At 45.6% G+C, this 26,882-nt stretch overlaps 1 protein-coding gene across 2 annotated transcripts in view; it reads left to right on the top strand.

Moving 5' to 3' along the window:
* The window catches only part of LOC137784397 (ephrin type-A receptor 7), a 133,532-nt gene that overhangs the window by 91,022 nt on the left and 15,628 nt on the right, over positions 1–26,882 (top strand). Inside the window, exons 6-10 of one of the 2 annotated variants that reach the window (XM_068575002.1) lie at positions 12,684–12,808; positions 15,635–15,917; positions 17,958–18,066; positions 23,148–23,276; positions 26,456–26,511. In XM_068575002.1, the coding sequence (XP_068431103.1) occupies positions 12,684–12,808; positions 15,635–15,917; positions 17,958–18,066; positions 23,148–23,276; positions 26,456–26,511 (702 nt within the window). The remainder of the gene's footprint in view (positions 1–12,683; positions 12,809–15,634; positions 15,918–17,957; positions 18,067–23,147; positions 23,277–26,455; positions 26,512–26,882) is intronic. The other variant, XM_068575001.1, reaches the window with a different exon arrangement.

A 26,882-nucleotide genomic window follows, 5' to 3' on the forward strand; every position in this document is an offset into this window, starting at 1 on the left:
CGATCCTCATGCATATCTTATCCATCAACATTAGCACCGCTTCCGTCCTGGAGTCTGGCGTTACCAGCATTCGGTTTTCTGTTGCCACATTTAGACGAGAAAGACAACTATCAGAGAAACAGGGATGGACCAGTAATGTTCTTTGTTCCCTTTTAGTTTTTATTCGTTATCTACTGCCTCTAACTAAATAAAGACTGTGTGCCGGTATTTCTGCTGCGGGATAATCCCCGTAGATGTTCACCAGATAACACCGTATAGCTCACCCAGTCAGAGGAAATGCTCTGCAGCCAGGTCAGGCATAGAATTGGGAGGAAAAAAAATAAATAAAACCATCCGTGGTCAAACCTCAGCCTTGTGTCCGTACATGTGAGTGCAGCCTCCACACCGAGTCTTTACACCATCAGAACTCACTGACCTTTATGAATACTGCAGCAGGGAAGTGGAACAAAGCTAACACACACACACACACTCTCACTTTCCCTTCCTCTCTTGCCACCTCATCATCTCTTTATTACTTCTTTTTTTTCTCACATCTCCTTCTCTCTCTTCTTTTTTTTAAAAATACCTTCTATTTCCTTCCTCATTTCCCCCCACCTTATCCTTTCCTGCTAAACTCACTATTCTTAGATGGTCATTTCTCTCCCTCCTTCCTCCTGCTGCCACCACTTCATCCACAACCACTCTTTCCACCATCTTCCCTTTTTTTTGGTCTTGATATAATCTCAGCTACGCTCCTCCTCCTCTTCCTCCTTACCTCTCTCGATCCTCTCTTCCATTCTCTCTCCCCCCATCCTCTCTTACTGTACCATATTAGGTTTTTTTCTGGGCGCGGTAAGCTTGTTAGCAGCGGGTGGCTCGGTTTAGCTGGCAGCTGAGGGCCAGGAAAGCCCGAGGATTTAAGGGCACAGCCGGAGTCGGAGAGCCAAGGTGCTAGCGGGTGCTATATTATGGCCAAATAATGAAAAAAAAAACAGGGCGAACACACACATAGACACACAGGGGGGGGGGGGGGCCAATTTACATCCGTGCATACACTATGAGATTTTTTCTTTCTTCGTGGATGAAACGCATTTCAAATCTGGCGACAGTAAAAACCCTCCATTTAAAACCAAATACAAATTGAATTCGTCTCTTCTCTGAAAGCTTGCACATACGCAGGGGAGTAGTGGATTGCTCCCACACAGATGGGGTTTTATCAGGACTCTCCAGGCCACCAAGGGAAGGGGGGAGGGTGGGGAGTGTTGCATGGTGTGTCAAGGATGGGTGGATAAAAGGGAGGAAGGGATAGAGACATGACTGGAGTCGCGTGAGGAGACCAGGGGCCTGGGCTGGGGGATCAGTTTTTGCTCATGGGGAGGAGGGGAAGGGGGGGGGGGGCTTATCCAGCTGTGGATTAGGGATGCATGTGTGAGTGTTTGCTCTTTCGTGCACCAGGCCCATAGGTGCATGGGGTTTTTTTTTTAAATTTGCGTGCTTTACTACACTTGCATGCAATACGCTCCGTGCATCGCTGCATGCTCGATTTGTTTACGGGCAAGAAAAGGATGCCGTAGTGGCAGGTTGCCTCTGCATCGTTCTGTGTGTGTGTGTGTGTGTGTGTGTGTGTGAGATCAGGACACACTCTGGTTGAATGTCTTGGCCCCCAGTGGTACATCCAAAGCGCTTTAGCTGAGGCAGGGAAGAAGAGAGGGGATGCGGGGAGGCTGGGTGGAGGTGCGGGTCAGGGAGGAGGAAGGATTGGCATTTCAATATCCTGAGAGGATTACTGGCCTGGCTTTAGATGGCTGGTCCCCGCGGAGTTACATGGGCCTGAGAGGTGGATGCATAAAGGGAGGAGAGGAGCGAGGGATGCGCACAGAAGTGGGGAGACGGAGAGAGGTGAGCGGTGCGGCACTGTGAGCAGGATGTCTTCTGGGTGAAGGGGAAAGGCGAGAATGCATGCCTTTCTTCACACATGTGCTGTGCAAAACAGCAGAAGGTTTTTCTTTTTTTTTTTTTGGTCTGAACTATCCGGTGCTTCTAAACAAATCTGACGTGTGTTTACAAAGTTTTTGTGTGTGGATTTGAGTCAGGAGATGAGAGAGCAGTGTGGTTTTGAGATTTTAAAAAAAGGGAGGGAATGGAAGAGGAGCACGAGGAGTCATGGCAGGAAAGGAGAGAGGGAGCGTGAGATGAGTGCACAGGTCTGAGAATACGGGAGAATAAAGTTGTTAAGTCGAGGGAAGCCGACATTGGAGGGAATGCGGTTACATTCGCTATGAAATCCAACTTGACGTTACTGTGAGGAAGTTTTAACTGGTCATAAAACCGTCTCAAAGGATACCTATGCCTCGATTATATATGACCTACATAATTAAACGAATCTGCCGACCAAGGTCGTATTTCTGGGCTCCGCCGGAGGAAAGCGAGAGCCAGAACTGTCAGACCGCTGCAGCACAAAGAGAGGGGAGTCTGAAGGGAATCTGGGGTTCAGAAACACGCTTTTATCCACACGGACAGCTGTAATCTACAAGAAAAATCAAAGTACAGTATTTGGGAACACACGTTTATCTATAGTTTATCTACAGCTGTAAAAGAACAGTATTTCAGTCTAGAAGTAAAAGTACAGTATTACAGTAAAAGTATTATCAGCCAAATGTATACTGAAAATAACAACTTAAAGTGCGCCGCCTTGAAGAAAATTGCCATTTTTATATTATTTAGTTGTCATATAATGGAGAAATTGATGTTCTGCTGCACCAACTTTATGAACAAATGTCTATAATGTTTTAATTTCTGGGGCGAAATATTGGATTTTGATAATTGCGCTCACGTTGCACCGCTGCCTGTGATTTTGACGTTTTCCAGGAGAAAAAGACTCTCGGATGTTTGAGTGATGAGAACTGAGGCCAAACACACCGCTTGGCGTCGGCGCCTCTGACTCTGTTGATTTTCTAAGAACTCTGATTGACTTCGGAGTTCACGTTTCAGTTTGGCTGTTTGAATATTTATAGGTTTGAGTCTGAATTAATTTGGGATCAAACTTTCCCTCCGTCGCGACAGAAAAAACCCATCAGGTAATGTTTTTCTTTTCTTTCCTCCACTTAATGAGCGCTCCTCAACTGTCAACCGTACAAAGCTCTTCTTCTTTGTCATTTCGTTTCCAATACCCTCTTTTTTATGTTTTCGCCCCCCCCCACCCCCTCCTCCTAATCCCCGCCTCCAGCCCTCTGCATAGAGGCGTTTGGATCCTCTTTGCCTCCTTAATTAGAAGTGATGGGAAGGTGAAGCTTCAGCAGGCAGCAAATGAATAGAGTCATCAAGCTACTTTTCAGGGCTATAGCCCAGCCACTTAAGATGCTTTTTCACCCTGTGATGGGAATTTTAATTGCCTACCTCTTGGCTTATAATTGGAGTCTATGAAGAGGCACTCTCAGGGTCGTTAGTATGTGTGCTCTGGATGTGGATTTGCAGGCTGTTCCTGGTTGTTCGGGGGAATTGTGGCGTTCACTTAGCAACAAAAACAAAGCTTTGAGGTAGTTGATGACACACACAGACACACACAATGTTACCCCCGTAATCAGAGAGCTATACAAGACTTGAGGGCTGTCCTTGATAAACCTCTTTTGACAAAACGGAGAAAACAGGGCGGGAAACAGGACAAGATGCAAACTCTCTTATTGTCGTGACGAGACTAGAAAGTTCAAACTTCAAAATCTGAATCAGAATCAGAAACCGCTTTTTGCAAGGAATGTTTTCACAAGCGAGGAGGAATTTACTTTGGCGGAAGGTGCAACTTTAGACATGAGACGTTAGACGAGACAAACAAAAAATCAACGACACCTCAGTGCGATGTGTATTAAATAAAGTATGAGGTAAAGATAAAGTGCTCAGACAACAAATAATGTTAAAGTGTATGTTTAAGTGACGTGTGATTAAGTTAAAGTGTATGTTTAAGTGGCATGCGTGATTAAGTTAAAGTGTATGTTTAAGTGGCATGTGTGTCACTTTAACATACACAATGAAGCATAGTGATATATTAATAGTCCCTCATTCATTTTTCTGAATTATGAGTACTTGTACTTTATTTTTATGTTAACTTAAAGAGATAGGTAATGTTGTTTTAAAAGGAGGGTTGGTTTAAAGCTGTGACAATAATCAATGCCTTCTTCAAAGACACAAGACACCTTCGACAAAAACAGCTATTTCACCTCGCAGCACACAAAAGTTTCTGGTCTACCACTTACTTTGTGACGAACTAACCTTTTTAAATCACTAACAAACTAACCAATTGAGTCAAACAAAGACGCTACCGCCGTGTTCTGCAAGGAAAATACTGCTTTTTGTCTCACAACCCTGCATAAAAAAACAACCTTTTAAAGCAAAAGATCTGTGTACTTCCTCCAGCACAGCAATCTCTAAACCTAGTATGCACTATATTATCTCTCTCTCTCTCTCTCTCTCTCTCTCTCTCTCTCTCTCTCTCTCTCTCTCTCTCTCTCTCTCTCTTTCTCTCTTTCTCTCTGAGCAACTTTGACTTGCACTATAAAAGCAAGGCATAAAAGAAAGGGGATGAAGAGACAATTGCATTGTGTGTGTGTGTGTGTGTGTGTGTGTGTGTGTGTGTGTGTGTGTGTGTGTGTGTGTGTGTGTGTGTGTGTGTGTGTGTGTGTGCAAGTATGCGAGGGGCAGATAGAGCTTTTTCTTTACCTTCTCAGCCAATCTCCTGGAGCAGGCTTGGGTCAGCTGCTCGCCGTGTGTGTGTATGTGTGTGTGCGTGTGTGTGTGCGTGTGTGGAGCCCGTGTTTGTATTTGTTGGAGGCTCCGGGCCGAGTCTGTCTGGCTTGACGGATGTGCCGTGATCAGACCATGCCTCTGCCTTTAGGCTAAAGCACACTGGGCCTGAAGAGTGTTCAGAATCAGTCAGTGAGCAGCTGTCAAGAGCAGTTTAAGCAAGTCGGCCCTCGTCGCTCTCTCCCCTGGTGGCAGTGTGTGGACGCCAGATTTGACAGATTTTTTTTTTTAAAGCGTGAAAGTACGAGCCGTCAGGTAACAGGTACTTCTTTAGTTCTTTTTTTACTTTCTATAAAACCACTCTCTAATATGACCCGACATCCTCTCCTCGTACTTAAATTGCGTGCATGTGCAGGAATGCGTTGCCTTTTCCATTGAAAGCTGCTATCAGGGACCCGGTGTTTTTGCACAGCTGCATTATGTTGATGGAGCCCTTTTGAATATGCCGTGCAGCGAGAGGCTCTTTGTCTCGCTCGCTTGTTCCAGTCTTTTTCTCTCTCGCCCACCCACCAACTGACTGACACATTTAATCATTCCATCACAGAGACTCTACTCTCCGTTGCACAAACACACACACACACACATACACACACATGCACACACGTCTAGGTGGATCCCGCCCCTGCAACATATAATCTTGCGGTTTAGATGGAAATGTGCCGCGATTCAGGTGTCTTTCCTGCACCATTCCTCCCCCTCACAGACAAAAAGCAAAGTTTGTGCATGTGTGTCGCACCTAAACGAGACTCCCTCCTTCTGATAATACCTACACATAATACCCTTAATAATTATGTGTCCATTTGTGCACTTGGAGGCGTCCATGCGGCTGGATGCTGATGGAGGCCGATTAGATCGAGTGACAGGCGGTTCAGGGTGGGGAGGTGCAGGTTGCCAGATAACGCTCCACTGCTGGTGCAGGGTGATAGCCGCAGATGAGAAACGGCAAGACGCGTTGCAAGATAGTGAGACCTGGGTGGGGTAGCTGCTCTGGTATACAACATCATTTAGATTAGGGTGCAATCACATGCATGCACACATGGCCACCTGGGGAATCAGGAAGTGAAAGGTCTTGAGACTTTGAACAGAACAGTTTGGAACCGTCCAAATGTTTATACATGTCCGCTTACTTCTTGGGAAAGATGATAAAAGATGTTCTTTAATGCCTTAAAAGGGAGACTTAAAGCTGCTGTGGAAACTGCATTTACTGTCACTGTTTAGTGTTTAAATCTGAAGCAGGGTCACTGTTTGTTGTTGGTGATTTCGTGGAGATGTCTTTCTGCAATCCCCCCGTCTTTCTTCTCACATCAGAGAGCTGCTGATAACCTTTTTGCTTCTAATTCAGTCAGCGCGAGGAATGCTTTGCTTTATTGTCACCACCTGAGAGGATGCTGCAGTATGTATCCGCACAGATGATCGTTGAAAGTGTGCAGCAGTGGATTCTGGCTTCGAGTTATCAAATGTCTGTCAGCAGGGTATTTTGAATACTTGAAATCTCAAAGGAACTACAGTACATAACGTATTTCAGCTTTAGTTTTCTTTTTTTTTTGACAGTGGACCTGAAAGCTTAACGCACTGCACAACACCAGCAAATGAAGACGGATCTTCACCAGTTTGACACCTGGGTAGCATTTAGAAAGACTGCAGATCTGCTGTTAACCCAGCATTAGCCTTTAGCTTATGAGTAGCCTGCCAAGTCAAAAGAATGTATAGCTTCACGAGGAAGACGTTTCTTCCTTTGCTTTTGTATCTGCTGTGCTTTAAGCTCTCTGGGCCACCGTAGTTTCAACATTAACGCACGTCTCTGTCAAGTTATGATGAATGAAAATACTTGCTAAAAGTTAACCACCCAACTTCTCGGCCCTTTAAAACTTTAAAGTCTTTATTAATCTCATGCACATGTAAACGCACGCTCCACTGGGATTTGGGAACCACTGACAGAAATGCTTGTGGCAGTAGGTAGGTGTAATAAATGCCCCGGGGACCGCCCAACCAAAAGAAACTAAATGCTCCCACTCCTCCGCTGTCAGTCACTATCCGTTTAACCCCAGGTGCAGTGCCCAGAGGGAACAACGCTCTTGCTTCCCATTAACCGTTTGAACAGGAACAGGCCTGACAGATACAGCTCTCTCAATCCTCCCCCGCCGCCTATGCGACTTCTAGCTCTCTCCCGTCTTGTCCTTCTCATTCCCAACACGCGCTCAGCCTCTCGCTCTTTAATATGCGAAGGCACACGGGAGCGCGTAGAAGTTGCATGCGAGGCGAACGTGTCGAGAAGTAGAACAATGGGAAAAAAACCCCTGCCGAGAAGATGGATGTCATCTCAGCAGAGGCGCAAACGGGCCTGCGGGGAACAGCGGATTCCCACGAGAACACAGACGGGGAGATGGCGAGAGAGAGGACCCATAGAAATGAGGAAGAGAAAGAGGGGAGGGTGGGAGGATGACTGCGAGATGTTCAGCCCCGCTTGTGTCGACGCCCCTGGGGAGAGCAGCTCCTCATGCCTGTCTCCTTTGATAACGGCACAGAGATGCCAGTTGCACCTCGGCTGCCTCTGTGCGAGAGCCTCCAGCAGGGGCTGCCATTTCGTGCCACAGTCTATTCGCGGATCTACCTGCCATAGAGACCCGAGCGTCCCCTCCGTGCCTGCGCGATTGGGTATCGAGAATCGGGGCTGACTTGGGACTCCAGATGGACCCCGAAGGATTTGTTACGAAATACGCTTTCCAATTCAGCCTTTTTCCCATTTCTGCAAGCAAGTTAGGCATGGAGTGCGGTGTGATGTGGGGGTGTCCCCAGCGGTGGTCACGATTAAGCAAACTCGACATCCAAACTGAAAGATAGCAACTACGTAACTAGTGTATCGCAAGACAGAGAATATTCGTATTGTCTTTTTCCCCAAAAAATGTTATAATACCAAATCATTCATGAAAAAAAAGACCAGAACTTAGTTGAACCCAACCCACAATCTTTTTGTAATCCCCATCTGTTGCCGAAACCTAGCAAAGTACTTTTGTTACGAAATGAATACAAAAAAACAAACTATCTATTGGATGTTTCTTTTGAAAATACATGCAACGCTTTCCCAGAGTCCAAAACTGACGCGAGCTGGGTAACGAGAGCGCCAAAGTTTGGGGTGAATGACGGGTCGACCAGCGTTGTCTGGCCTTGAGTTTGTGACGAAGGTCTACAAAGGGTGTAGAAATATACCCTCAGTTCGTATTCAACGAATAAAGTCACCAGCACAGTGGGAATCTATAAAAGCCTAATTGAGGCCCTGGCCTGTGCTCACAGCCTATGGCGGTTTAAGCACTGAGAGGCACAGCTGTGCGCTGCCTGTTTGCCATTTTGTGCCAAACCCCAAAGTCCATTATACTTCCCTCATGCCTCACTTTTTCGCTCTCATCGCAGCATCCCCTTGAAGTCCGCAGATCATTATCTCTTGCGGCGATTGGTATGTGTACAGCAAAGCTTTTCATAGCAGATCTTATCAGGAGCCGTATGTCTGCGTGACGAGTGCCTATCAGTGGGTCTGCCATGTGATTTCGTCTGTATGATGAGACTTTGAAAACGTCTTCTCCGTACTGCCGGAGCTCTTATTGCCCGCAAGGCCATCTACTCTCCTATATTACTTTGGAAAATCATTGTGCAATTGTGTGTGTGTTTTGTCTGTCCGTGTGTGTACTTGTGCGAGTACAAAAGCCATTTCAGACGGTAGTCGGCATCGATTTCTTCCTCTCAAGTACAAACGCCAAAACCAACACTACCCGCCATTTGCTGCCATACACTCTTGTGTTTGTGTGTTGAAGTGGTGGGCGCACAGTATCTGCACTCATGCCAGCTGAATGTGTCAGTATGTCTTGGAAGCTATTATGTCCACACAGTAACCATTTCTTCCTGGTTGTGTCCATATTCCCCACAGATACACACAATGTTTTGAAATGTGGAAAAGGTAAAAGGCAAATTCTGACAGAAATGCAGTTGATGGTCCCGAAAAAGGTTGAACCTTTCTCATCATTCTGTGGGTCTCCGTGTCCCCGGAAGACATTTTCGAGATAACAAAGTGCATATTTGTTGTCCCTCTCTGCCAGGAAGTTTGTATATTCAGTCTAGTGGGTGTGCATACCGCTGGACGTATCAACATAATGTTGTTTTTGCACACATTTATGACTTTTTTGGTCAATGACCACTTTTGCAGTTGCGGTGATTCACACTTTTTTAAAAAGGTATTTTATTCACTGTTTTCTAACAACATTGAATGCTGACCCCCAACCCATCCGGTAGGTGCCACAAGTGATCCACATGTGCTTCTGTTCTGCTACGAATTACAAATTGTCCATCTCTTCCCATTTCCATGCCTTAGGTAACACAATGGTAAAGCTGTAAGTGTGTTTAACTAACACAAAGCAAATGACATAAGCGAATATCCCGGCAATCGGCGGTTGTTGGGCTGACGTCAATCCATATCCATTTGGAATAAATTAAACCTAACTGAACAGCACACCAGGACTGACCGTGTCTGTTCACAGGAAGCATTAAAGGCCCGGTGAGGAGAGGAGTAGGCAGCATCGAGCGCTGTGGATGTAGTTTGGGACCAACTGAAATACGCCTCCATCTTAAAGAGTGCATTACCGTGTGAATGCAACAGGGTCACCACATTAACGGCGCCGCCGCTTGGCACTCGGCGGCACAATCGTGGCTTGTATTTAGTAAATCAAACATTACATCAGTGGTTGTTGCAGACAAGCCAGACGTAGATCTGCACTCATCTGAGTGCACTTAGCTCCAGCAGCTAGAAAACCCCTTAGGAAAGGCTGTGCATCATATGTATTCCACCTGTTGCATACTGCATTATACACACATACAGTAGTTTTATAGTGCATGGTTTGGAAAAATGAACAACGGTTTGGACGCTGCTCGTTTGTTTGCGACGCATGTTTGACCCCACTTTCTTTTAGCTGCAGAGGTGGAAACAATCTCTTTAACCGGAGTATCACCTTTGTCTTTGAGCCTTCAGGTGATTGCGGTTTGTGTGTGTGTGTGTGTGTTACTTCTGCTTACTTGTTTCGTACGCGCCGGATTGAGCCGTTATGTTTGCTCGGTCTGGAGACCGGCACCAGTCTTCTACATAATTTAGCACAGAAGGAAGGGCGATAAAAAAAAAAAAAGAGAAGGAAAGCAAACAATAGCCTGCAGAAGGCTCGTTGACACAGTGTTCTTGGTTTAGTGTGCTCTCTTTGTGTTTGGGTGGCAGAAGGGCTTTGAGAAAGGTGGGGTGTCAGTTCGAGCTTCCTTTCCTGCTCACGTCTTTCCTCTGAGCCAGTGGCTGCCTCTCACGTACTGTGGGAGTAATTGCTTTATTTTTCTAACGAGCCGGGCTGCATTTTATTTCCTCTATATAATGAACGTCTGCATATTAATCAATCACTCGGAATAATTTCTCCGCGAGTGTTTATTTACTTCCCTGCATGCTGTTCATTAGCATCTGTCCCTCTTCGACGGCGTACTGTATCGGTCGCTCGTGTTGCATTGAGGCATTACAGCGACTGGATGCCTCTGAGCAAAAAGTATTTACACTTTCAAAATGACATTAATTGGTGTTTTAAGTGTTTTCTGAACACTTTGAAATAAACACAAATTACTATTCTTGTTCTTCTCTTTTACATTAATTAGTGTGTTTTAGAGCTTTTACCCAACAATTACAAATCAAACATTGCAGGGAAACCTCAAACAAAAGCAGCTATGAGGACTTTCTGAGGTTGCATGTTGACCCTCATTGCAATGCATCACCATTCCATGTGTGTGTGTACTATTTCGGCTATTTTACTTCTGCTTTTATGTAAATTATAATGGACACCAAACTCTTTGGACAAATTCTGTCCAAAGAGCATAGAAATACCAAACAAAAATGTTTCTTGATTCATTTTATTTTCATATTTAGTATACAAATAGAAAAGCAATGGCACAATGACGACTAACTGCACAGGCTCAAGGGTATTAAAACCTATTCATCATCATTATTTTGAATTTACATGTCATGTTAAATTGTGCCCACTAGATTTTACATTGTTTTCGATATTTAAAAAAGTGTCATCCTATTTTTTTGTTAGGACACAGCTACTATGCGATTGTACACAAGTTGATGGACAATCACACACTAACACACAGTCACACGTGCACATACACCCACACACACACACACACACACACACACACACACCCTGGTTTATCATGCTGCCTGGGATATCTTCCATTCACCTTGAGTGGACAGACATAAAAAGCCCTGATGGATGCCATGATACGTACATTCACAGAAGTCACCATGAATAATAGATAATACCTGTATTTTCCGACATCAAAAAAAAAGCAGACGGATGGAGATGGACACACAGCGAGAGGCGGAGCTCAGAGTCTGGCTTTGATCCGCCGCCTAAAATGACCGTATTATCCCACTGTTGGAGAGGAGGACTGAAGGAGCTGCACAGATGCCTTGTGTGTGTCTGTGTGTGTCTGTGTGTTTGTGAAGTACTTCTGTGTGCTCCCATGGTTTCATGTGTGTGAGTGACAGGCACAACATATTCATTAGAGTGGCTGTTTTCACAGAGGACAGAAATGAATTGATGGTTAAAGGTCAGGAGGAGAGACGAGCAAGGAAGAGGAGCCGTCGACTGATGAGGTAAGGGAAAGGAATAAAAAAAAATAATCAAACAGTAATGGAATTGTGGACTGAAAATGAATGGATATAAGTTAGGAAGTCCAGAGGTAAATGAATAAAGCTAGTAGATTTGGGTAAAAAAAATGACTGAGCGACTGCATGATCCTCCTGATCGAGATGATTATCATCAAGTACAAAACAAAAGACGACAGGAAACACCCCTCACGCGCTGCCCCTGCCACTAAATTGAACCCTGATGGCAGCGCTCCTCCCAAACATGAAGGCCTTTTGACTAAGCTAACTGCACCCCTTTGTTTTTCCTTAGTGTCTTTGAGTGACAACCCATTTTGCTACTTCATTATACATGGCATAAATTGGCACTTAAGCAAGAGTGGGTGGTGCTTTTCCGAGTATCATACTTTGGGCTGCCTGTCATTTGTTGATAGGGAAACAAAGAACTGGGCTCTTCCCCAGTAATTACGCTGTTTGCTTTGGCGAGGGCCCGCGCCATCTAAATATGGAAGGTTTCGCGCCGCAATATCCACCTTCAATTTTGCTCCCTCCATTGCGATCAATAGGAGATGAAAATATCTGTCAGGCTCAATTACACCGCGGCTCCTCGAGATTGAGTCAGAAAAAAAGGTTTCAGCCTAATGCAGGGACTCTGAGAGGAAACGCGGCGTCCAGATTAAGAGCTTCTCCGACCGGGAGCCTGGTGTCGATACAGACTTGTCAGTCAATCCATATCTGTGTTGATCTATTGTCAGTCACACACACACAAACACACACACACACACACACCGACAAAGAACGTACGCAGTGCTTTTCCATTCATGGAGTGCGATGAAGTTTTCTGCGCTGACACAGATCGGCCTTCAATAATGAATGTGTTACCTACTTCTGTCCTCATTCATTCACTCACTTCCTTCCTCGCCTCTCTTTACAGCCTTGTTGGACTTTCCCAAACCATCTTTTCTTCTTCTTCTTCTTCTTGCTCTCTCACCTCAGATGGGCTTAATGTATATATGTATCTATCAATATATCAATGCCTGCTTTCTGCCGATGTCCTCTTTGAAAGACAATTTGCAGCGTTCCTCCCCTCACTTTGTGTGAAAACTGGGAGCACAATGAGAGTAAAAGACTGTTTCTGATGCCCCTGAGGGAAACCCTTTCTCATGCTATTGTATTCATATTGATTGAGACTGGAATCCCCAAACTCATCTGTCTCTCTCTGTTCTCTCTCTCCTCCTCTTTACAGCACGATCTCTGATCAGTGAGCTGCGAGCGGAGAAGATCGAGCAGAAGAGCATAACGCTGGTGTGGAGGGAGCCTTCGTACCCCAACAGCAGCCGCGCTGAGTACGAGGTCAAGTACTATGAGAAGGTAAGTTCATCCACCCATTTTTTACTGCTACTCTTTTGCTCTACAAAGTCTTCTAAACACAAAAGTTAATGTTTTACTCTGACGCCGTGAGGCTGATTGACACAAAACTTGGTATCCATCCCAAAGCAGTCTCCACAAACGCCTCTTGGACGGAAAAAAAAAAGGTCTTCCCTATAGCTTGTTGACGTCTCAATGTGTTGAGATTATCCAGATTTTTGGACGGGAAATGTTTTTATTAAGCGGTTGAAACACGTCCCCCCAAAAAAAGGTTTTTGTTGTATTATTTACTGATGGAGAAAGACGGCTGTGCCGAAGAAGAGCGTGGCATCGACACCCCGAAATGAAGTTTTAAATGAGCTAGTTTGTATTCAATAAACTTTCCTTTCCTTCATGAATATAACTTGGGCCTCCTTTGAGTGAGGACAGCGGTGTTGTGAATTTTAGAAATGATTTCCTCAATAAGTTGTTTTTACTTTGTGACCTAACAGCACTCTGGAGTTATTTGAAAATGTTTTGGATCATACAAGTCAGACACAATCCTACGCAGTCAGCACAGAAACACACTGCTACAAAATGTTAGCATGTTAGTGTAGCTGTGGAGAAATACTGAGTTTAAACACAATGAGTAGACCCGAGAAAAACGCCCGGCACAGCATTCAAATATGGATTTAGAATTAAACGGCATTGTTATGGTTACCACTTATTTTATTTCCTTTAACACTCAATCATCTAACTCTGCACTAGACTTGACAATCATGTCGTCCCCATCCCACTGCACGGACCCCCCAAATCATTTGTTTCCCCTCTACTTGGTGCTCCATGCTGGTTTGCCTGTCCATCACGAGTGATACTTAACGTAGCGATAACAAATGACACATTTCAGCAAAATACAAAGTTACCACTGTGGTATTCTTTTACAATCCTTCCCGCCAGATTAAATAATTGTCGAGAAACAGCAAAAAAAAAAAAGTCTCGTATTATTTCATTAAGTTTCAAGGGCCAATTATGTAGAACCCCGAGTCCAAATTACTGCCACATTTTATTTTCCTCTTACGGGTAACCACTGTAATTTCATCGGCCTGATTGCGCTCGGTTAACATCGCACTTTGTCAGATACCGGCCTCCCCCGTCAACAAGCCGACGTCTTCACAGTAAATCTGTCATGCGCGTAAATCACAGCTGTCGCGCTCGCACTTCTACATTTTCATACGCAGCATTTCCTGGCAAACGCCAGGCCTTTTGTATTTGCCGGTGTCACACTCGCGCCCGTTTCTCACACCTCCTCCTCTCCTCTATGCTTCACCATATTTAATAAAGCCCTGGTCCTCACTGCTCTACTCCCACTGATTTTAGAAGAAAGAAAAAAAATCGGGGAAGATTTAGAGGAAGGCATGGGCGAGAGAGGAGAAGGAGAGATAACAAGAGGTACACAGTGGAGGTTCCTGTGTAATAACTGAGGGAGAGAAAAGGTTAGAGGAGGGTATTAGACTCAGATGACTCGGTGGAACGATGCTTGTAAGAGCACAGCGATGGAGAGAAATGAAATGAAGAGGCTGGATGGAGGAGAAAAGCAGAACGAGGGAGGCAGACGAATGGAGAGAGAGAGAGAGAGAGAGAGAGCGAGGGGGAGAGTAAAGGAGAATAAGTGACAGTGAGACAGGAAAATTGGTGACAGGCCATGAAATGAAAAGGCAATACAACTACACTGCAGCAAAGAGCCTATTAAAGTATGAAGTATGGCTTTGCTTAGTCAGTGTATATCCTCTCTCTTCCTCCTTTATTTTGTCTTTTTTATTTATGGGCCCCACGTCTACCGCTATTTCCCAAATCACCCGACGGCACTACGACTTTAATCTGTCGACGGGCAGCGACGGCCGTCACCGATCACGACCGGCGATGATTCACTCCCCGTTTACCCGTAACTTCAGACCACAAAGTGTCATCTCTGACTCTGTTGTTGTTGTTGTTGTTGTTGTTGTTGTTTGCCTCCCGCCAATCGTCTCCACTCCATCCTCCCCTCGTCCGTCTCCTCTTCTCTGTGTCACGTACCGCGATGTCGGCTCGCTCCGCGGGAGCCGCTCATTATAAAGCAGCTGCCATTCACTTCCTCCGTGAGTCTCCCTTTGTCTCATTCCGCACGCCTTCTCTCGCTCTCTCTGACGTTCGTTCGGCTTTTCTTCGTGCCGTGCCATTCTTGAAGCAATAAAGGGTAAAAAAAAAAAACCACAACAACAAATGAATCAAAATCTGATTTATCATCAAAGCTCAATTGGAGTCATCTCACTTTGACGCGCCGCAGGCACGACGTGCAAAGATAGGAGCGGCGGGATCGCACCGAAGCGGCGCCGACACAAACGTATCAGACAGCGAGCGGAGTAATCGCGTTGATGCGTCGTCTGTTCTCTGACCCCGGCGTGTCCACTTGTGCGAGTGAGTCATTCTCACTGGAGAGAAACAAACAAGCGACTTCTTCTTTGATTTATTTTCCAAGGATCTCTCGACTGAATTGAGCCGTGCTGTTATTACAGTCTGCTTTTATTTTATTCATTTTTTTTTAGATTGTGTAATTCCAAAGCGTGTTACTTCCAACTCTTGGCAAACTGTCTGGAAACTTTTGTCTGGCTCCTTTTGAAACGCTGCTCCGCTGTCTCAATGAGAGAAACATTACTAAGGCCTCTTGATTTGGTTACAACATTGTACTGTGTGAACAAGGCATGAATGGATTCCACCTACTCGTCTCACTTCTCCTCCTGTGCATTTTTTTTCTCCTCCGCTCTTTCTTTTTGTGTTCTCTCCGCCTCTCACTGCACTTTTCTGTCTCCGCAGGAACAAAAGGACCAGAGTTATTCTACTGTGAAGACGGCCGCCACGCGGATCAGTGTCAACAACCTCAAACCGGGCACCACATACGTCTTCCTCATCCGCCCTTTCTCCACGCCGCTCCCCTCCTCGCCCCTGTCCTCCTCCCCTCTATCCTCCTCCTCCTCGGCCACTTCCTCCTCGTCCTCCTCCTCCTCTTCGTCATCCTCGTCCTCCTCCTCCTCCTCGCCGCAACCCATCGACTACGGAGCGTACAGCGCTCCCCTGGAGCTGCAGACACTTGGCGAGTGTGAGTAGCCGTTTTACGCCTCCCGCCCCTCTTTCTCCTCCTCGCTTTCTCTTCACTCCTTCCTCTGAGCACGGGCAGCTTGGGAAGGGGGGAGGGTTGCGTTGTTCAGGCACCTGGCCAGCTCACACAATAAAGCGTGCCGCTAGAGTGAGAGAAGAGACGGGGAAGGGGATGCGACTGTCTGAGATTATGTGTGAAGATGCAAGATTTTACCAGTAAGCTGTGAAATGCATCTTCTCTGTGCGAGTTGATACCGTGTCCCTTGTGTCACCTGCGGTTCTGGTTAAGACTCTGCCTGTGTGTGTGTGTGTGTGTGTGTGTGTGTCTGTCTTATTTGTATGCAAGTGGGTTTCAAGTCGTGTACTTTTCACAAATCCTTTGTTTAAAAAATGTTTTAGTTACCCTGGAAAAGAGATTTGTTCACAGCGCCCGAGACCACTGTCTTCTACAGTTGGCCAAAGACCAGCTCTACCAAAGATTATGCATTTGTTTTTTTTTACAGGGATTCTCGCATTTCTTTGTTTTTGCTCCGGGGGTTAAGGTTCTTAGTCGCAGCATAACTTTTTTTTGTTTTTGGACGATGCATATTCGGTTTGCTTCATTCGCCTCGGGCTGGATCAAGAGTCAAATGAGTGATGGCATGACACACATTCACCAGGCAGAAACACAGCAGCCTCTAGTGGCCGCGTGCGAAACGCAGGCACGCAGACAGAGTTGCAACAATATTCACAATGCAATCACATGATTGGGACGTTTAACTGTCAAGTGAATAATGCATTAATCAGGTATGGGTATTTTGTAGGTCGATCGTTAGGAAACAATAAGGTGCACAGTAACAATACAGAGCCGTAAAATCATGTAATATTCTGTACTGAGTGTTTACATTGAGGGGCTGAAGTTTAATGAATGAACATAAATGACTGCTGGATGCTGTGCTGTGTCCCAGGATAGGGACAAAAGTTCAATTTTACAGCAGATGAAACAAATATTGCTATTTTTAAACAATTGATGACAAATGTCAACAAAAAAAACTGATTTTTATTAAACGGACATGGAGGACAAGTCTGACTTTCTTATTAGGAAATGTACAATAATATGACAACTGGCAAACTGCCATCTGCTGATGAAGACAATGTCATTTATTTAAGAAGTATAACGACGGCAATTTAATCTGCAACGCTCGACCGCATGGTGTCTTGTATTATCGTGTACTTTCTGTTCCTTTGAGTCTTTAGTGAAGCACGGTGTGTACCAACGCTATCCAAACACTGTAATGGAGAGTGGTCAAGTTTAATATTAATCATGCTGGGGGAGGGCGACTCTTTCGAAAATAGAAAAGCATCAGTTTAGCCTGCACTCTAATCGGCCCTGAAGGTCACCGTCGTATTATTGGATCTCATTTCCTGTTCTTGTTCGCAATTAATAAACCGACATGTCCCCGCACCTTAATGGCAGAACGGGTTGTTTGCCCGTGACGGCACCAGCGGCAGGCGCACGCCGTGAAGCGGTTTCTCTCTTAAACGCACAGCAAACGTTGATGATTTGAAACCAAACAACTTGTTTAGGTTCAGGCAACTAAACTACTTGGTTGAGTTTTGTCAAATATATCATGGTTTGGGTTGAAATATTCAACGTAAGTGATGCAAGTTAAGTAAAAAACACCAGTAAATGTATCTACGGAAGTGGAAACTAGTCACAGAGGACACAAACGGTGGTTTCCTGGGTGAAAGTCCTGTGTTTCTTTGACCGTAAATGAGTATGTTTGTTATATAAGAAATATTACATGTGTAAGTTATGAAAGAGAAATACTTCAGTTGCTTATACTTAAACATAAAGAGGGGTCGTAATATGCCGCTTGCGAAGGGGACCTAAGGGTTCAGGGTCTGATACAAAGTAATTGAATAGACCGTGTATGTGCACGACATGCTGGTGTGTAAGAATGTGTTTTAATGGTGTGTTTTTCGCCGATCGCTTTGCACCCATTTCCGTTACAGTGTGCGTTTCTTCCCATGTGTAACCAGTGTGCTTCTTCATTCCCAGTGGCGCTGGCGTCCAGCGAGCAGAACCCCGTGGTGATCATCGTGGTCGTGTCCGTGGCCGCCCTGATCATGCTGCTCTCCATGGGAGTTGGCCTGCTCATTTGGAGAAGGTAGACCCTTGTGTGCACACTCACGCACACACACACACACACACACACACGCTTGTGTAAAAACATGCTTTATCCACGATCCACTTCATTCATTCCATCAGCTTTTAATTCCCTCAGCACGTTACACAAACACACGCTGACACGCTCGTGTGTGCAAACACCCGATCGTGGACTCCATCTCGTATTCAGTCAACTGTCGCATGATACTCCGTTATAATCCAGATTACAGTAATCCGCTGACGGAAGGAAATCCCTGTGTGGAAAGGAATCTGCGGCGGCGGCGAGAGAGTAGCTGAAATTACACGATAACCAGTAACACTCGTCGTTTAATATGCAACAGAAAGACTTCAGCGCGATAATGGCGTGAGGGGTGTCAGAGGCTTCTTTGATCATTTTCTTGGCGAGGAATTCATAGTTCTTTGCTATCTAATTAGTTTTTGAATAGATAAGTGGGAATTGTGAAACGGCGAAGGAGATCAGAGAGAGGTTAAAGCAGTGTCACTTGCATAACAGCTGACGCATGGTTTACTCAGACCAATATGTGTGCCTTTCAAAACTGATTTTTACAATAATAGACGGTCCAGATTCATTATTTCACTCCATTTATTTAAAAATAAAAAAGAATAAGAGAGGCAACTAAAGCATTTCACTTAAAGCAAATGGTTGCATAACAGCTGACGCATGGTTTACTCAGACTAATATGTGGCCTCCTCCACTATTAACGTGACCTACTTCTTTAACTCACTGCTCGGTCTCATCAAATCAAGAATATATTTTTTCAATTGGGAGAGTTTTGTGGTGGCAGGAAGTGGCCGTTGAGACGGCAGCGGGAAGGGCGAGGAGCTTCAGCTCTTTATTAAGTGGCAGCACTTGGCAATATGGGAACATTTTAGAACTAAATCGCATGAATTGTATCTCAGTAGAAGCTCAAAATGGACTAAAGAGTGAATCGAACACAAATAGAGAAGACCAACGGAATTGCTTAGTGCTTTACGGTTGTGGTAGGCGGCTTATTTTTGCGTCATTGGGCAAAAATTCCAACACAACATTTCTGAACGATGTAAACCAAGTGATCTGAGAGAAAAGTGGACTTCAGCACCTCCTCTTGGCCAATCACAGTCCTGCAGGAAACGTTGCTACTCCGTTGGCTACGGTTAGCAGCAGGCTAAAACACATTTTTGCAACATTTTCCCTCCATCTCTGGAACGCTTTGCCGATATTGTGGCTAGCTAGAGCCTCGCAATGTGTCCGCTTGAAGAGGTTTAAAGACCCATAAGTGAGTAAAGAAAAAACAATCAGCACTTGTTAGTAGAATTAGCTGTGAGGGACATTTTAAATAGAGAAACATTTACCCGTGTGTTTGGGCTGACAAATCAGTGCAGGTAGTGATCAGATAATTGAAAGTTTTTTGCGTCGAGCATCGCATCAATGAATTGGTCTTTCGAGGTTTATGATCCTTCTAAACCCCGAAATGTCACACACAAGCAGACTATCAATCAACCCCATACTCGACGCGTTCCTCGTTTCAATCCGGCGCCGCGATTCGGCGGAAGTCTCCGGCACTTTAAATGCATGTTTTATTGTCTTGTTTATCGTGCCGAGTATATCTTGCCGTGTACTTGCACGTTTTATTCAGCTGTGCAGATAAATGGGGTGAGAGTGCATTTCTGCTCCTCGTTCCAACCACTTTGCTCTCTGACTCATGTCCAATTCTATATTCTGCCAGCTCGCCTATCACACGCCCACACACACACACACACACACACACACACACACACAATTGCACAGTATGTGGTGTACGCACCATCACACATGCAAGCACATACGTGGGGAGCACATATCTGCTACTCCCACACAGTTACTCACATGGCCGGAAAACAATTGTTGTTTTTTTTTCATTTCCCTTTGGCTGGCGTTCAACTGATATCTGTTCAGATTTTCTTTCGGATACGTTGCGACCGGATTTGTTTGTATCCTCTTGTTCTATCCTCTACACACACAAACACACACACACACACACAGATCTACATTGGCGCCAACTCTCATCCCGATGAAGCAAAGCAGGCCGATTCCACGGGCGCGCCTACCTCCCTCGATAAAGAGGGGATTGTGATATCGAGACCACCGGACCGATTCCACATAAACACAAACGGGCCGATGATGGAGGCAACCGGGTGTAGAAATTGCTTCTATTCACCACCAGGAGCTCCATACAGACCGCTGCTGTCAGTCAAGCGTCAGTGTGAAGGCAACAGCACTGCAGTAGAAATACACGAAATATGTAAAAGAAATGTGCTCTCAGCTCACACACACCCTCACACACACACACAAGTATTTAAACCACACTGTGGCTTTGTGGAGAAGGCAGCGTCACCCCAACTCGCACACAGGCCAGCGATGAATAATAACGCTTATCTTTTCCCTCCTTTATTTCCATCGGCGCATTCATTGAGAGCGGTCCGCATTGTTCATCCCTGCTGGACCATTAACTTGCTCGTCATGTTTTTGCATAGAGACAAAGAGGGAATGGCTTGATGCCTCAATTACCAAGCTCTGGTGTTTTTGCAAAGACAGCCAGCTCCCCCGGTCACAGCTGGAGGGGTCTCGGGTTACATCGATCCGCCCTGCTCGTGCAGAGACATGCAAATGAGTCCCTCAGGAGAGGCGGGAGGGGACCACGCGCTGACAGGCACGCGTTCGCATCGGACGGTAGCCGCACTTCACCAGAAAATGCCGGCTTATGCAGGGCTCACTTATAAAATGGGAGGATTCGCGTCGGCGGTGGAGGTTTGCTCCGAGTCTTTTGAAGCTTTGCTCGACCCCCTGTAGCCCAAAACACACCGGCAGCTCGCTTGTTCCTGTAAAAGGACACGAGAGACAGAACGCACCGTCGTCCTATTCAGAGCGGTAACGGCAGCCATCTTTGTTTTATTCAGATTTGTCTCTTTAGCCTGTACATCCGGGCTACTGGCTTCCTATCTTTTTTTAATCTGGTCTCGTACCTGTCCTAGTGGATGAGGGAAAACGTTTTTGAGGTATCAGTGTCCAGACCTTTTGTATATTGTGTATAGACTATGATGTGTAAACCGTTACAATATTGGATTTAAAATAGCGTTTTGTTTATTTATCGGTAAAGCCATATTTTGAGGGATTGTCAAGAGAAAATAAAACATCCGGTGCAGCTTTTGATTCTTCTGTCTCATCCGAGCGCCATGGCGCCGTACTTCTGATGCTACAGCTGCCACGTCCAACGTCTCATAACGTTAGGGTGTTTGTTGTTTTTGTCTCTTTCATACCTTATCTCGACACTTCCACACACACACACACACACACACACACACACACACACGCTTGCGCACACACCGAGTCCATTGGTGCCTGACGGACTTTGATGGAGCCAGAGTTCCAGGGCATTGCCCAAAACATTCTCCGGGAAGCCCAGGCTTGACTGGTCAGCGCAGGGATTCTTTACCCTTCACCGTCCACACCAGCAAGCGCGTGTCTGTGTGTGTGTGTGTGTGTGTGTGTGTGTCTTTTCTGCTCGAGTGTGTCGTGTGAATGTCTGCGTCTTGCCAGTGAGTAACACGTTATCAGCGGGAGATGGAGAGGAGATCGGGGGGAGAAAGAGAGAGAGAGGCGGGAAGGAAAGCTGGCGGGTCATTTCATGGGGCAATTGACTCTTGGCGACACAGAGACCAACAAAAAAAAAAAAAAAGAAAACAAGTGGAGTTTGAAAAGGAGAAGAAAAAAATGAGCCGGAGCAGGAACGGGCCGGCCTGGAGGAAAGGTCTGGAGCGCTGCGGCGGCGTCTCCTGCCTCTCTCGTACAGATCAGTGCTTCCATCTTGCAGGAAGCCTCACCAGCAGACAAAGGCGGCTTCCTTTGTTTAAAGGTGAAAGCTGTCAGTCGAAAGGGCTTTGGAAGTATGTTGTCTTTTTTTATTCATAAGTCACAGATGAAGAAGTGATTACTTTACTCTGATTGATACCCAAAACCATTATGGCTTTACCTTATTGTTGCCCAATGCAATAGAAGAAAGCCGAGGTGTTGAGCCAGAGTTGTATAAATGGAGAAAGTGGTTTTCGTGAAATTCCCCCAATTTCCCATGTATTTTTCCCCACATACCTTCTTTTTTTTACCGCTGGCCTAATTCCTCTCCGCTTCACTCGTACCCGTCATCTAGGATTTCATTCCCGCTGTCTCACCTATAATGCATTTTTATTTCCAGAGCTGCACTTTATTTGAGAGGAGAATTTGGGTATGGAGAGGAAAGAGCCGTCAGTGAATAGGCTTCATTTACATGGCATCCCTTCACTTTTATTAGATTTCTGCTTTCACGTTCCTGAGCGAGTGGGCTCCTGTCTGTACTCTGGGAAAAATTAACAAAGAAATGTCCCATTGAGATGCAAAGTGTATACGTAGATGAGGCCAGTGCTAATTCTGTCAGCTCGAACCATGGTGGCAACTTTTTACTTTTCTTTTTTGACACAACGATAGAACACCACTTGCGTTAATTGCTTAATGTCGCTATGCAGGGTAAATATGGTATGTTCTTGTTTTGTTGGTACATGTACCTTCGACATTAATTACAATTATGCATCCAAAATAAAACGCGCTTTCGAATTTTCTCCAAAGACTGAAACTGAGACGACAACTCTTGCCAGTTTTCTCGTTTGATGAGGCTGAGCTGACGGTGACAGAAATTGGCCGTAATCTTCGGCGCGTTGGCATCCGCGCACTTCTTCCTGCCATCTGGTTCTTCAGAAGTGCGAAATTCAAATTGTTCCAGAATTCTCGTCAAAAGCTTAAAATTGGGAAACCAAATTAGCGAAGCGATTTTTTTCTTTTTTCTTTTTTAAACGGCCTATATTTTCAAAATAGAGAATACATGTTTTCGTAGTTTTTGCATGTCTTCTTGGCAACAGCCATCATGTTTCGCTGAATAGGATGCTTCGGTTTGGGACATAGGAATCTATTCATCAATCCAAAGTTGTGTTGACTGACCATCTTTTTCAAGAAATGAGAAGAGCCAGAATTGACATTGGCCCTCCCCCCTCCCCTCCCTTGTTTTTTTTTCCCAGCAGCGTCTGCTCGAGCTCCTCCAATGTAACTCCTGCTAGCGTGGTGCTGCTTTCGACCTCCTTCTCCACTCTTCCTCCTCCTCCTCCTCTTCTTTCTCCTCTTCTTCCCTTCACACAGCTGAAGCCCAGGTACACTGGCATGCCTGCACTTCCCCTCCCTTACTCCCCCTCCTCACCCCAACCTTTCTTCTACTCTTATTTCCTCTCAGTTGTCCTTCCATCTCTTCTCTTCCTCTTCGCTTCTCCTTCTTCCTCGAGCTTCCTTCATACTGAGAGAATGATAATAAGCCAAACCCAGTTCTCCTTTTTCTTCTTCGACCAATGCCATATATATATATATATATATATATATATATATATATATATATATATATATATATATGTATATATATATATATATATGTATATATATACACACAGTGTATATATATAAATATATCTTTAAAATGTGATGGTGAGTGTTGCTTAAAATTGAGCCTCCCTCCAAAAAGACCTGCTTAGCATCTGCTATTTCAATTCGCTCCCATCTGTGACATTTCCAAAGGGGAAACGGACTCAAGTCATGCGACTTTGCCCGTCTCATGCAGTCCTTCCTTATTTTCTTTCTCCAAGACTCAATTGCCTCCTTGCCTCCTCGCCTCCTTCATCTCACTTAGCTTGTCCCCTTAAATCAGCTGTTTCTCCACTTCTGCTCTCTGTTTTGCTCCGTGGTCGCGTCACCCTCTTCCTTGCTTCCTTCATCCCTCACATGCATCCATCCTCTTTCACTCCTCACTACCATCCGTTCCTCGTCTCCCTCCCCGCTGCTTCCTCTGCCCCTCCCCATGTACTTTATGGGCTATTCTGTGCACCTCTTCAACTATATGTCTCCTTCCTTGCATACCCTTCTGCCCAATTATCCTCTTATCCGTAACCTCCTATTTTCTTGTCATTTCCTCTGCCTCTCAGTCTCCCGCCTTCCTCGCATTTCTTCTCAATGATTTATCCCCTGCTTTGCCCTCATCCTCCTGTCATGTTAACCATTTGCTCCCCCCCCCCCCCCCACGCCCTCACCCACCACCCCCCACGACTCTCTTAGGTCTCTTGCATCTTGCATTATTTTTCCTGCCCCTCCATCCTCATCTTTCTCCCTCGCCCTCCCTCGCTCCCTAACCGCTGTGCTCTCTCTTATCTATCCATTCTTGTCTCCTCTCCCCTGTCTGGTATCTCCTGCCCTGAGGATCTGTGCTGCATGTGTCTGCTGGTGTGTTTTGACAGACAGGGTCCCGACCCTGTCTCAGACCCTGCTGCTGCCGCACAGTCTGAGGGATGTGTCGACCCATCACGTCCTCCAATGCAAACACTCGCATGTATGAAAATGCAATAAATAAATAACTCAAACAACCCACAATCCTTTAAACGCAAGCGTCTGCGCGCACATTTGCACATTTACTCGCATGCGCATCCTCGTAACGATCCGGTAGCACGCGCATAACATCTCTGTGAACTCAGCTGTGCGCCGCTTCAGCGTGAGGCGCTGATGTGCTCCGACAGTCGCATTAACGCACGGCTCCCCGGGCAGATATTAGTGTTCATTAAAACACACGCGCACACATGTTCAGGGTCCGGAGACGCACGCACGCACGATGCTGACCCGTCGACCCTCCTGCGTCCAGACCGCTGCGCCTCAGCGTCGTCAGTCAAAGCTCACTCGCCACACTGTCCCCGTCGTGCCTGAAAACCTACCCGGCCTCAGTAATTCATGCCACACCGTCGCTTGTAAATGTATTGCTTGCAGTTATAACCACACAGGGGCATCTCTGCATTGATGTGGGGGCACATTTTCATTGGCAGGCCTCTGTGGTTCGTCCCCCTGGACATTTTCATCAAACACATCATTTTTCTGCATTTTTTTTTAAATTAATTTTTTTTATAGCTCAATTAATGGTAGACATGTCGTAGTGTGTAATCATATCATGGAATGGTATGTAGTTTGGTTCTCAGGTATTCTGTATTATTTCCAATATTTACTCTCTTACTTTTCCCGCACTTCATGTTATCTCTGCTGAGTCAGCGCGTCGTCATTTTGCTCCTCTTTCCTCGTGTCCGTATCATTTGTTTGGAGGGAAGAAACAATTTGAAATGTGCATCCATTTAATTGTGTGCTTCTTCATTTCCATGAATTTATAAACGCCAGGACTTTAATGGCTCATCGGTGTCGGCAAAATCCTGTTCAAAATGTTCTGCCACATATCTCAAAATACCAACATTTTGAGGGAAAAGCAATGTTAAGTGAACAAAGTTGTGTTTTAATGAAAAAAAAAAATCAAACAGGTTCAAGATAAAAGACGTAGTAATAATAATACAAGAACAAAATCGCAATAAAAATTGTAATATGTGAAGAAAGAAATTGATTGAAATGCTTTTGCAATATTTATCAAATTAGTGTCGTGGACGTTTGGAGATATTCTTCACGGACTCATCCCCACAACCATATGTGAAACCATTTACAAACATATCATAAACCTCTCAAGTATGTAAACTAAAACGCTGCAAAGTCCTTCTGAATGTGTCCGTTTATTGACTAAAACCATTTAATCAGGACCCTGTTTGTTGGAAGAACCTCCGTTGCACTAAAATCTGTTTGCGATTCCCCGGGCGGCGACCCTCGTCTTGTTTTTCCCGCCCCTCTCTAATCCAAGTAAGCGTGGTGCCGGCCATCCAGAATGTCCGTTCATCACTCGTTAATCTCTCGCTAACAGTGTGTGTTTTTCTGGCTTCTTTGTGCAAGTGTGTGTGTGTGTGTTTGTGCGTTAAGAGCCAAGTTTTCCTCTAAGCCGAAAAGCCATCAGCAGTCAGATCATAGAGAGCTCTTTCCTCTTTAGACCCCATGTGGTGGCGAGGGATGAGAGATAACAGTGTGTGCACATGCGTGTAGCAAGCGCCGCTGCTCGCATGTATGTGTGTGAGTGTGTGTTCATCTTCTCCATAAAACCTCCATCAGGCTGAAACAACAATAGCGTATCAATTCCCGGCCTATCGGTGTGTGTCCCTGTGACGCGCTCAGTCAAATCAGTGCAGGATTTCCACTCAGTCGGTCTCAGATCCTTCTGCCGCTCGTTGCATCGGGGGTCTTCCTCGCAACGGCCTCTCCGCATCTTCTCCATCTCCACTGTCAATGCCCTCGCCCTCGCCTCATCTCACTGTTTCTGCACATGCCATGCAATCTGCTGCGCTGCAACATAAACACATACGACGGCGTCTGATGCTTGTGTTCGTTTGTGTCTGCCAAACGGTGTCTGATGCCTTTTCTTCGTTTCTCTTTGCAGACAGTGCGGCTACAGCAAAGCCTCTCAAGAGGGAGACGAGGAACTTTACTTCCAGTGTAAGTGACGGCGCTGATCACTATATTACCGTGTAACACAGTGGGTGTTTGTGTTTGAACTCTGTGGACGGGGAAGGGGGGGGGGGGGCTGTCAATAAAGGCTGTAGCTTTCCTATTCCACGTGCTGGAATGCATGTCGACACACACACACACACACACACAGACACACACACTTGCGTGCATTCCACATTGACTTCTGAGGCATTAAGAAGCGCCACGGCATTAATTCTTAATTCGGAGTGCATGCTTAGCCAACTCCGAGCACGCTGACACACTCCATTAGGTGGTGTGTGTGTGTGTGTGTGTGTGTGTGTGTGTGTGTGTGTGTGTGTGTGTGTGTGTGTGTGTGTGCGCGCGGCAGAGTTTGATGG

Source organism: Clinocottus analis, unplaced genomic scaffold (genome assembly GCF_023055335.1).
Source record: "Clinocottus analis isolate CAN_PGR_092001 unplaced genomic scaffold, fCliAna1.0.p SCAF_14, whole genome shotgun sequence".
NCBI lineage: Eukaryota > Metazoa > Chordata > Actinopteri > Perciformes > Cottidae > Clinocottus > Clinocottus analis.